This window comes from Xenopus laevis, chromosome 5S (genome assembly GCF_017654675.1).
Source record: "Xenopus laevis strain J_2021 chromosome 5S, Xenopus_laevis_v10.1, whole genome shotgun sequence".
Taxonomy (NCBI): domain Eukaryota; kingdom Metazoa; phylum Chordata; class Amphibia; order Anura; family Pipidae; genus Xenopus; species Xenopus laevis.
Genome location: NC_054380.1, coordinates 33,141,685 through 33,154,357, shown reverse-complemented (window position 1 = coordinate 33,154,357; position 12,673 = coordinate 33,141,685). Strand labels below are relative to the sequence as shown.

The 12,673-nt window shown below is 40.0% G+C and overlaps 1 protein-coding gene across 1 annotated transcript; it reads left to right on the top strand.

Annotated features, from left to right (window-relative positions):
- The first annotated feature begins 430 nt into the window (after window positions 1-430).
- Window positions 431-12,244, top strand: LOC108717798 (ADP-dependent glucokinase). Its single transcript, XM_018265149.2, has 6 exons — window positions 431-1,259; window positions 6,505-6,664; window positions 8,761-8,951; window positions 10,178-10,274; window positions 10,579-10,715; window positions 11,451-12,244. The coding sequence occupies exons 1-6, from the start codon at window positions 1,076-1,078 to the stop codon at window positions 12,116-12,118; spliced, it is 1,437 nt and encodes a 478-aa protein (XP_018120638.1). The 5' UTR covers window positions 431-1,075; the 3' UTR covers window positions 12,119-12,244.
- Window positions 12,245-12,673: the final 429 nt, after the last annotated feature.

The window sequence follows — 12,673 nt, the reverse complement described above, 5'->3', positions numbered from 1 at the left end:
TAACGGCAAATGTTTATACAGCGCATGTGCCTCCGCTTTCCTATCAGAACCCGTAGAGAGCAGTTGAGACGCAATTTGAAGCTGATAATTATCCCAGCGCCACAATAAAATAGTACACCCCTCCCCCAGAATGATAATAAGAAACAAAAGGCTTCATGGAGCTGAGCCTCGGTTACAACTAAAAGCCTGGAGCGCAGGCAGCACTGTAACCAGTTCAAGCCAGTCTGATAAGCAGTCATAGGCTGCCGCGCACTCTCCATACATCAGTGATGTATGTATAGAGCTCCTCTGCCTTATACAGCAAAGCTTTAATGATCATCCGGTGCACTTTATACTGGAGTTGCCAATAAACCCGCACAAGACACGTATATACCCCGAGCCACTGCCACATTCCCACACGGTAAGCAATGACAAGGCACAAACACGCAAGGGAGGATAATGGTGGGCGTGGCTTTTTTTAACCCGTGCGTTGCTCCAGTCTCTTTCCATCAATGAATTGCCTAGTTGTCCCCTACTGTCAAAACCCCCCTGCGACTCGGGTGCTAGTGAGACGTTCCAGTGCCCGAGGGCTCGGCGGTGTGATACGCCTATAGGATGAAAGGATTGGCTCCTACTCAGCTCTTCTTCCGCGTGTGTGGGAAGTGGGCCCCTCCTTTGCTAGAGGAAGAGGCCGGCTGTGGGTTGACTGACTGTGTGTAAGCATATACTGTATGCATGAGGGTGGGTTTCTATCGCATTCCCTGGCCAGGTGTCCCCAGAGAGACTAGGGTGAAGGGAAAGGTGTGGCTGCATTGAGCAGAATGCACTGTATGTCTGTGTGGGATGAGATAACCACTTAGAAGTAGGTGCTGGAGCTGTCGTGTAGCCTATTAGAGGCATTGCTGTGTGACCAGCACCTAGCTGCGACTGGAAACTGTAGTGTCAACGTATTTGTGCCTGGAGCTGCAGTGCTGCACAGTGTGTGTGTGTGTGTTGCACAGTGTGAGGAGTTTATAGTAACACAAGTTCAAGGTTAAGGAGTCTGTTCCACAGTATAAGGTACAGGTGAAGTGACAACCCAACTGCTGCTTTTGTTATGGCAACCCCCAAAGTCCTGTGTGTCCCTCTACTTTCCCTCCTTGCTCTGCTGGCCGCCTACTGGTACCGCCAGATAGATGACAACGCCCTGCAGAGCAGACTGGACAGTGTTCTGTCATCGCTTCTCCGAGCTGAGCAGAAAGTTGGACTGGACTCCCACCGGCCTCCTCGCATTGCTATAGGTATGTGGCTTGAATTTCTCTGTCTGTATGTGTGCGAGTAAAGAGCGATGAAATCCGTCTTCGTGAAGGCTACAAAAACTGGCGACAAACAAGGCAAACAGCACAAACGGACGCGCACTCCAAGGGCTCATTGGTTGCGGTAAAAATAAACGACGACAAAGACGCTCATGAAACTCATACCGGTCAAATGAATTCGACATCTTCAAAGTTGAATGGATGACATTTTTCATACTTGTGTTTATAAATCAGGGTTCCAAAAGCTGTTGGGAATAAGAGCTAAGTGAGCACATTTATTAGAGGGAGAAGGTTGGCCGTATACTCTTCATCTACTTGTGTCCCACATGAGGTCTACTAAATCATTTGTTGTCACCATCTTAAGCACTTTAGGGACAGGGCCTTATTGCTTATAGCTCTAATTCAACTATTATATTCATGTCACGACTGAAGAGAATACCTGTGGTTAATTCCTTATCTGTTGTACACAAGAGCACAAATATTGACACAAAGGCATTTGATTTTTTTTTATGGCTAGCTGTTCTTTTAGGTTGAAGACACACACAGCCACTAGGAGCAGCTACTTGTCATGGCTACAACACACCAGAAAATACCCTGCCATATACAATGCTGAGAATTGCCTCTGCTAAGACACACATAGTGTCTTAGCAAAGTCAATTATCACTATTGTCTATTTTGTAGCTGGGAGAAGTAGCTGCTACTAGTAGCTCTGTGTGTCTTCACCCTTAATCATAACATGCCATATAGAACTAAGTTTTGGCAAACTGGAAACATTTTGTATTATAAAAAGTAGGGATGCACCGAATCCACTATTTGGGATTTGGCCAAATCCCAGAATCCTTCACGAAAGATTTGGCCGAATACCGAACCGAATCCTAATTTGCATATGCAAATTAGAGGCGGGAAAGGAAAACGTTGAAAAAGAGTGTTTTACTTCCTTGTTTTGAGACGAAAAGTCACGTGATTTCCCTTCCCACGGCTAATTTACATAAGCAAATTAGGATTCGGATTCAGTTCGGCCATGCATAAAGGTTCGGCTGATGCCGAATCCTGCTGGAAAAGGAAAAATCCTGGATTCGGTGCATCCCTAATAAAAAGTGTTTGATGAATGTTCCTTCAGGCAAAATAGATGAAGCACGAGGGAGATATCTGCCACATATATGAACTGGGAAATTAATATTTAAGGATTTTTAGAATGGGGGGATTGGAGTCCCTGTCAAAAAGGCAGAAGGTGAGACCATTACCTCTGTTTTTAGAGTGAGCTCCAGATTATGGTAGATTCTATTTTACCTTTAGTACAGACTGATACAGCATAATATGGGAAAATATTAAATATAAATGGCAGGGTTCTATCTCATGCCAAAGCAAAGGCTGTTTGGGGGTATAGATAAGGTTAAGAATATCGTGTGCTACATAATATCCTGGTTGTTGAGAGCAGATAAGCTTCTTTAACTGGCAACACTTTACACGCACAGCCCGCAGGGATCATTTATTAGAATTCTTCTTTGCTGCTTATTTCAATTTGGCACCTTTTATTCTGTATAATCAATCCCTGTCCCATGTTTAGACTGTATGTAATGAGGGAAGGGAAACTTGCTCATGTAAACAGGAGTCTGACTTTCCAGTGTTGACGAGTGTGTGGAGAGGAGGGGGAAAACAACAAGGTCACAGTCAGTGAATGTACACAGAGCTCATCGTTTAAAGATAAAACAGTAGCACTTCTCAACAAGACTAAAGTGTTCTTCCTCATAACGTTAATATGCCACTTTATGTTTATATTGGTCAATAAAAGTTATGGGGTAGAACTCCTTTAGCGTTTATACACACTGCTGCAAGTGTTATGCAATTTAGATGCGTTTTGATTGCAAAGCAACGTAAATGGAACAGTACTGGCAAGTGTTTATTCAGGTGTTTTCAATGAGATGGATAAACCACATCATTACAGTGCACTCTAGCCACATTAGCATTTATAGTTCATTATACATGTGTTTGTGTTTAAACACATGCATAAGCATTTATGAATACTTTATGGATACTTTAAAGCTAGCTAGAATTTCAGGCATAAAGTAGAACAAATATATTGTTGTTATTGGTGCAGATCTGCATTATCGTCTGACTGGATAAAGGGCAACTTGCCTGGTCACATTGTTCAGGCTTGTGGTCGCCATTGTGTCTAGTCAAAATGGCCAGAGATCTGCCCACTCAGCTGCTCGGTTGAGGGGCAAATCCGACAATATGTATACCAGGTCTCATGTGAATGTGGTTAAAGAGCTTGTGACCTTTATGTTACATTTGAAGAATGCACATAATTGCAATTACATGGATAATAGGATAATATGCGTGTTACTAGTGAATACTGGATGAATTCCAAGCTGTGGATGCAATTCATCTGTAAGCATCATTAAGTTCACTATACAGTCATATGAAAAAGTTTGGAAACCCCTCTGAGCCTGCATAATAATTTACTCCACTTTCAATATTATAAATAACAGTGGTATGCCTTTCATTACCCAGGAACATCTGAGTACTGGGGTGTTTGCTGAACAAAGATTTTTAGTGAAGCAGTATTTAGTTGTATGGAATTAAATCAAATGTTAAAAACTGACTGTGCAAAAATGTGAGTACACTTGTAATTTTGCTAATTTTAAATCATGTAACTGCTCAATACTGATTACTGGCAATACCAAATTGGTTGGATTAGCTTGTTAAACCTTGAACTTCATAGGCAGGTGTTTCCAATCATGAAAAAAGGTATTTAAAGTGGCTAATAACAAGTTGTGCTTCTGTTTAACTCTATTCTGAAGAGTCACAGCATGGGATCCTCAAAGCAACTCTCAAAAGATCTGAAAACAAAGATTTTCAGTATCATGGTTTAGGGTAAGGCTACAAAGAGCTATCTCAGAGGTTTAAACTGTCATTTTCAACTGTAAGGAATGTAATCAGGAAATGGAAGGCCACAGGCACACTTGCTGTAAAACCCAGGTCTGGCAGGCCAAGAGAAATACAGGAACGGCATATGCAGAGGATTCTGAGAATGCTTACAGACAACCCAAAGATCACCTCCAAAGATCTGCTTGCTGCACATATGTATATGTACATCGTTCTACAATTCAGCGCAATTTGCACAAAGAACATCTGTATGGCAGGGCGATGAGAAAGAAACCCTATCTGCACTCACACCACAGTCGCTAGTTGTATGCAAAAGCTCATTTAGACAAGCCACAGTCATTTTGGAACCAAGTTCTTTGGACTGATGAGACACAAATTGAGTTATTTGGTCATAACAAATAGTGCTTTGTATGGTGGAAAAAGAACACCGCAATTCAAGAAAAACACCTGCTACCTACTGTCAAACTTGTTGGAGGTTCCATCATGCTGTGGGGCTGTGGCGCTAGTTCAGGGACTGGGGCCCTTGTTAAAGTCGAGGGTCGGATGAATTCAACCCAATATCAACATTATTCAGGATAATGTTCAAGCATCAGTCACAAAGTTGAAGTTACGCAGGGGTTGGATATTCCAACAAGACAATGACCCTAAACAAACTTCGATATCTACAAAGGCATTTATGCAGAGGGAGACATAGAATATTCTGGAATGGCCGTCACAGTCCCCCGACTTGAATATCATTGAAAATCTATGGGATGATTTGAAGCAGGCTGTCCTTGCTCAGCAGCCATCAAATTTAACTTAACTTAATTGGAGAGATTTTGTATGGATGAATGGTCAAAAATACCGCCATCCAGAATCCAGACACTCCTCAAAGGCTATAAGAGGTGTCTAGAGGCTGTTACATTTGCAAAAGGAGGCTCAAATACGTATTGATGTAATATCTCTGTTGGGGTGCCCAAATTTATGCACCTGTCTAATTTTATCATGATGCATATTGCATATTTTCTGTTAATCCAATAAACTTTATGTCACTGCTGAAATACTACTATTTCCATAAGGCATGTTATATATTAAAAGGAAGTTGCTACTTTGAAAGCTCAGCCAGTGATAAACAAAACCCTAAAGAATAAAGAGGGGATCCTAAACCCTAAACTTTTCATATGACTGTATTTCATATACTTTAATTGCAGGTTTGACCCAAGGGATCCATATGCTAAGACTTGTAATGACACTCATTATTATTTGCATAAAGATCAACCTATTCTCTTGACTATCTGTAAAAGGCATATACAGAATATATACAAATTACATATACAGACCATTACTGGAGGAAACGATGACACTGCTTGTTAGGGCTTACAGTCTAAATGCAAAGTGACTTAGAATAGTGCTGTTCACTAGAGTCCTGCTGCAAGTCGGGTACCCGCGGGTTATCTGCAAAACCCTGCGGAATGAGGGGAGGATTTTCAGGTGCGGGTATAGCCGCGGGTCGGGTTGCGTCTCATCTAAATTTCTTATCTTATGTAATATTGTCTCTATTTTACTCCTTTTAAAGTTTTACAAAACTTGTTTCTGTCCCCACCCACTTTTGATGACATCACTTCCGGTTTGTAGCACCATCACTTCCTGTTTGGTGGTCGGCAGGTTGAGGGTCGGATCGCGGATAAGGCATTTGCGGGTCTGGGTCGGGTAGTGGATCAAAGTGGGTAATTATGCAAGTTACAGTTCGGGTCGCAGGCTGTGGGTTCGGGTCTTAGAAATTGGTTATGCGCAGGACTCTACTGTTCACATAAAACTAAAAAATAAATTAAATTTTAAGTTGATCTAACCATTTATTCTATATTTATATGAAATCCCATTGCAAAAGTTCATTTTATCACTATTTAGTAAGTTGTTTTTTTTTGGGTATGTAACTTTACTCCCGGCTTAGGAATAACAAAAATCAATATTTGTGCTTAACCCTGTAATGTTTTTTATTTGGTTTCTCAACAGCAGTTATTGGTCTGCTGAACTCAATTGACACATGCTTCTATATTATTTCTGCTGCACTCTGGTCACAGTGCAACCAGCTGCCAGTTGGCTCATTATGCACCTTTTGTTTGCCGGAGAAAAAAAGTTAAGATTGAGGCTAATAAAACATAATCTCAGTATTAAATGCAGTCTACCCGTGTGTAAACCACATCTCCGCTATGTATTGTTCAAAAACTGTATTCCGTGATGACACAATAATAATATATCAAAGATCAGTTCTAATGTCAATAGTTGTAGCAAACATTACAATTAAACCATTGTTAAATTCAAAGAAGCAGCAGTTCAGATTGCCATTGTTTGTCTTGACCAGGATTTGGAGGATGTCTGGATATAATAGTAGACGGAGTGGCTCTCCTGAATGAAGCAGGTATTGAACCCACCTACAATCCAATACATCACAATTACATTGAGACCGAGGCCCAGCTGGCTGAGAGCTTTGCATACTTCTTCCCACCAGGAGCAGCTTCAGAGTAAGTAACTAGTTAAATCTGTGCAAGCCAACACATGACCCTTGAATACAGTTGTTTTCAAATTGTTCTAGCTTCTTTTTATTCAGAAATGTCAGTATATTCTTAGCACCAGGACTAACTTCTCACCTTCCTCCCTTTGTTTACCCTTGTTGGAGTTTAAACACATTTTGCTCCTGCAACAATGATATATCGCTTTAAAAATCAAAACACACCTTGTCTCTTCCCCCAACCCCCAGTACTTAAACATATTTGACTTCTGACATGCTTTCAGCCATAATTGTTGCAACACTGACATTGTGCTATCTGCTGAACTTTAATGGGCTGGAGGCCCTGATGGGAGTATAAATGCAAATTCCAGTTGGACACGTTTCTAAATTCATTTGATCAGTTCAAGCAGTGTAGTCGTTATATACAGTAAGGTCCATAAATATCTAGACAAAGACAACTTTTTTCAAATTTTGGTTCTGTATATTACCACAATACATTTTATATTAAACAACTCGGATGCAGTTGAACTGCAGACTTTCATCTTTAATTCAGTGGGTTGAACAAAAATATTGCATACAAATGTGAGGAACTAAAGCCTTTTTTTAACACAATCACTTTTTTTCAGGGGCTCAAAAGTAATTGGACACTGACTCAAAGGCTATTTCATGGGCAGGTGTGGGCAATTCCTTTGTTTTGTCATTATCATTGAAGCAGATAAAAGCCTGGAGTTGATTTAAGGTTGTAAGCTTGTATGTGGAAGATTTTGCTCTGAGCAAACAACATGCAGTCAAAGGAGCTCTCCATGCAGGTGAAACAAGCCACCCTTAAGCTGCAAAAACAGAAAAAAACCCATCCGAAAAATTGCTGCAATATTAGGAGTGGCAAAATCTACAGTTTGTTACTTCCTGAGAAAGAAAGAAAGCACTGGTGAACTCCAGTGAACGTTCATGAAAGACAACAGTGGTGGACAGTGATGGGTGAATTTGTCCCGCAAAACTGGTGAAAAAATCAATTCGCCAGCATCAAAATGAGCGCCGGCGTCAAAATAAAGCGGAAATTCGCTGCAAATTCGCGCCTGGAGAATAAATTCACCCATCACTAGTGGTGGATGATAACAGAATCATTTCCATGGTGAAGCGAAACCCCTTCCCAACAGCCAAACAAGTGAACAACACTCTCCAGGAGGTAGGCGTATAGATATCCAAGTCTACCATAAAGAGAAGACTGCATGAAAGTAAATACAGAGGGTGCACTGCAAGGTCCAAGACACTCATAAGCATCAAGAATAGAAAGACTAGATTGGACTTTGCTAAAAAAAAACATCTAAAAAAGCCAGCACAGTTCTGTAAAAACATTCTTTGGACAGATGAAATAAAGATTAACCTCTACCAGAAAAACTTCAGACTGACATTGCCAGCAAAGGGTTTTCAACCAAGTATTAGAAATTAACATTTTATTTTCAGTTTTTTAATTTGTCCAATTACTTGTGAGCCCCTGAAATGAAGTGATTGTGTTAAAAAAGGCTTTAGTTCCTCGCATTTTTATTTTTATGAATTAAAGCTGGAAATCTGCAGTTCAAATGCTTCTGAGTTGTTTCATTTAAAATGCATTGTGTTAATGTACAGAACCAAAATCAGAAAAAAGTTGTCTCTGTCCAAAGATTTATGGGCCTAACTGTAGATGTTTATATAAATGTTCCATTGTACTGGGCCCACAAGCCCAGTGTCTTTGCTGCAGCCATCATGGTTGAAGAGGTGTCAGAAGTCTGACACAGGTAATTCGTTTTAAAAAAGGAGAAGCATTTTAAAGTGACACTGACATGTTTCTGTAAAAACTGAACATGTCTCTGTCAGTATAGCTCTCATTATACAAACCCACTCAAATTTTTTTTCTCCAACTTCTTAGAAATATTGTTTAATGTTCATGTGGCATGTTCATTTCTGAATGAAGCATCATGGTTTAAAATTTTCATATTTACATATCCTGGTTCAGTATACCAAAAGAAGACATTTTCCCACATAAGGCTTTTAAGTTTATATATACAGAACAGCATATCTGCCGTTTTATATCTGCCTAAAATAAATATGGAGCAACTTGCATTTTAACAGGAGATATGTATCCAATGAGACATTGTTTAGGAAGCTAGTAGACACCTCTAAAAGTCTCACAGAAATGCGCTGGGCCCTTGGTGGAAACGCACCAGTCATGGCTAATCGCTTGGCCACAGAGGGATGTGATGTTTTACTTGGTGGTCGTCTTAGTCCAGAAGAAATTAGTGTGCTTTCTGAACGAATAACAGGTGAGTAAGTTCATTGGAAAAGTCAGTATGTGTGAATGCAAGTTTGACCATTATTTGCTACCAGGTATCTTAGGGGCAAGGTAGGGATGAGGATGTATTCATATTTGTAACACACACTATGTGCATATACCAGTATGGGACCTATTATTCAGAATGCTCGGCACATGGGGCGTTCTGGATAATGGATCTTTCCGTAATTTGGATCTTCATACCTTAAGTATACTAGAGAATCATGTAAACATTAAATAAACCAATAGGCTGGTTCTGCTTCCAATAAGGATTAATTATATCTTAGTTTGGATCATCTACAATGTACAGTTTTATTATTATTACAGAGAAAAAGGAAATCATTTTTAAAATTGTGGAATATTTGCATAAAATTGAGTCTATGGGAGACAGCATTTCAGTAATTTGGACCTTTCTGGATAATGGGTTTCTGGATAACCGATCCCATACCTGTATATCACTGTACTGCTGCTGGGACTGACATTTGCAGAATGACCATCTTGTATGTTTTCCAATTGTTGACTTACATTTTACATAGTTACATGTTACATGGGTTGAAAAAAGACGAAATTCCATCAAGTTCAACCCCTCCAAATGAAACTAAGCCTCCATACATGCACTCACTGACCCCTCCATATACTCACATAAAAAATATATACTCATACACTTACTATAGGGCTTAGTATCACAATAGCCTTGGATAAAAACAAGTTAAAAACCAAAGGACCAAGTACAGAGCCCTGTGGTACTCCACTAACATCACTTGTCCAATTAGAAAATGTGTATCCTTCAGGCAGTTCTCTATTCAAGTACAATAATATGTTCCAAGCCGATATTCCTAAATTTAACCAGTAACCTTCTGTGTGACTCTGTATCAAATGCTTTAGCAAAGTCCAAGTAGATCACATCCACTGCAATTCCAGAGTAGAGGTTTCAGCTCACTCCTCATAAAAGGCAATTAAATTAGTCTGGCAAGATCTGTTGCACATCAAACCATGCTGGCATGAACTCATAGTATTATGATTTGCAATGAAGTCCAGTATCGTATCCTTCAATGCTCCATTGAAAAGCTTTCCTACCACTGCCATCAAACTAACCGCCTATACTTCTGAGGCTGAGAACAGGATCCCTTTTTGAATAGAGGAACTACATTAGCAATACATGTGTCTTGGCACCATGCCAGACCTTGATGAATCCTTACCATTGATCTTTGCTTACAGTTGCTGGTGAGCCCATAAATGATCCTGATATCCACTTGATTATGGAATATCCAACAGGAGCTAAATGGGGAAATCACATGTCACGAAGGGCTAACAGGTACCCATTGTCTGTAATTCTGTAAAGCACTCTTCTTGTATCTTTTTTGTACTGATTTGGTAGTAGCTAGATATGTTCGCAAAATCCTGGCAATAGGTCATTAAATGTATAGCCCCTCCTGCCTCTTTCTTTGGCTACTTTCGACAGGTATAAATGGCCAAAATAATTTGTATTGCTTACTTTGTTTTTAGTAACAATGGACAATTACTACATAGCTGCCTTATTTTTGTAAATGAGTACTGGTAAATTATTGAGGCTTAAAGAGTATTCCCATTTATTAAGCATCATACATTATATTTTCCAGGTATATAGTACACAGTGATTCACACAATCCTATGGTTGATTCCTTGGAAGACTTTAAATCCCAGCTGGAAAGCTTTAGCCCAGATTTGCTGGTCATTGGAGGGCTGCAGATGATGGACAGCTTTCCGTTTAAGTCAGGTAAGATTTTACCTTTGTGTAAAATCCATCCCCATGTATGTAATAAAAGCCCAGTGCAGTAACCCATAGCAACCAAGAAGATGTTTGATTTTAAACAGGTGGATCAGTATATACTGCTTGCTGGTTGGTTTTCTACGGAATTCTGTACCTGACGCAAACTTCACGTATTTTATTACCATTCAATAGACTCCTAAAAATATATTTTACCATACAGTTACAAAAGCACTAAAGCATAAAAAATGTTGGCGACTTGGAGGTGCAATTCCCCTTTTACAAGACACTTCTATTGCATCATATGTATGTCTGTATATCTTTATGTACATGGAGCAAAGTACATTTTTGGCCATATCTTCAAAGAATAACAAAAAATCATAGAATGTATTAAACAACAAGCAAATGATGTCAAACACGTCATATTTCTTGAACTCATTTATTATTAAATATGACAAGGAGGTAATTTACAGTATAAAATGGACATCAGTTTTTTCCTTTGTGCAAGTTCAGTAACAGCAGCAGCATTGCTTTATATAGCAGCCTGTTCTAGGCAATATGTATTTGTTTTGAACCACTGTTTATTGTTTCCACTGTAGCAACGGCATGTTTAGAACTGCAAAGTGAAATCTTGTAAATACAAGGACATAGACTAGTAGCAATTAATAATAATACTCTTCATTCCAAAAATTCCTAATTAAGCGTTATAATATTTTACATACACTATGTTTATGTACTACACAGGGCAACGTGAATCTAGACTAAAAGCTATGCAAGAACTTCTCTTGTCCACCAACCCTAAAATTGCCTCCCACTTTGAAATGGCCTCATTTGTGGAACAAAGCCTAATGAAGGATCTTCTTGAATATATCATACCTTACTCTGATTCGCTTGGAATGAACGAACAAGAACTCCCCAATCTACTTAGCCTGATCAAGGGTGGAAATATTACAGTACTTTCAGACCCTTACCCACGAGTAGCATCAATTCTTGACCAAATGCGTGAACTTTACCAGCTCCTCAGATCACAGGAGCATAAGGAAGGCCAGCGCTATCTTACCAGGTTACATGTCCACACCTTGGCTTTCCAAGCCATGATGGTTACCAAGGATTCCATGTGGAAGAACACAATGTCTGCCACAGCAAAAGCATCCTTGACTGCTAATCGCCATGTGTGTGGCTCCTCTCAGATTGACACAAGAAAAGCTAAACTAATCATGGATGACTCATTCTCTGTTAGCCGAGAAACGGGCAGCCAGAGGATACCCTTTAAGGAAAGTCGTCCCGTGTCTTGCTGGGAAGAAGACAACTATGAGATATGTTTAGCCCCAGTGCTGGTGTGTACTGAGGTTTTCCAGACAGCAGGTGGAGGAGATAATATTTCTGCTGCAGGGCTTGTGCTACAGATTTAATTTGATTGTAGCTGCTCTGCTCACACCTTCATAAACATTCCTTACAAAAAGAACTATTTTTCTAGGGTTAATTGTTAATGATGAGTGGGAGTTATAGGAACAGTTCAGTGTAAAAATAAAAACTGGGATAGGCTGTGCAAAACAAAAAATGTTTCTGATATAGTTAGCCAAAACTGTAATCTATAAAGGCTTTAGTGAGCAGACGTCTAGCATAATACTCAGAACACCACCTGATTGTCAGCAACTTGAAGGGGCCACATGGGACATAACTGTTCAGTGAGTTTGCAATTGATCCTCAGCATTCAGCTCAGATTCAAAAGCAAACGGTTATGACCCATGTGCCCCCCCCTCAAGTCCAGTTACTCCAGCCTTTCTAGCTTACATATTTGGCTAACTAAAGGTGGCCATACACGGATAGATCTGCTCGTTTGGCGATGTCGCCAAACGAGCGGATCTCCCTCCGATATGCCCACCTTGAGGTGGGCAATATCGGGCTGATCCGATCGTGGGCCCTAGGGCCCAACGATCGGATCCTTCACGTTCGCAAACGGGCGG

Bases quoted from the DNA above. Each gene is read 5' to 3' on its own strand.
- LOC108717798 (XM_018265149.2), top strand. From the start codon at position 1,076: ATGGCAACCCCCAAAGTCCTGTGTGTCCCTCTACTTTCCCTCCTTGCT. The intron at 1,260-6,504 runs GTATGTGGCTTG...TGTCTTGACCAG, and splicing joins GCCTCCTCGCATTGCTATAG to GATTTGGAGGATGTCTGGAT. The intron at 10,275-10,578 runs GTACCCATTGTC...TATATTTTCCAG, and splicing joins ATGTCACGAAGGGCTAACAG to GTATATAGTACACAGTGATT.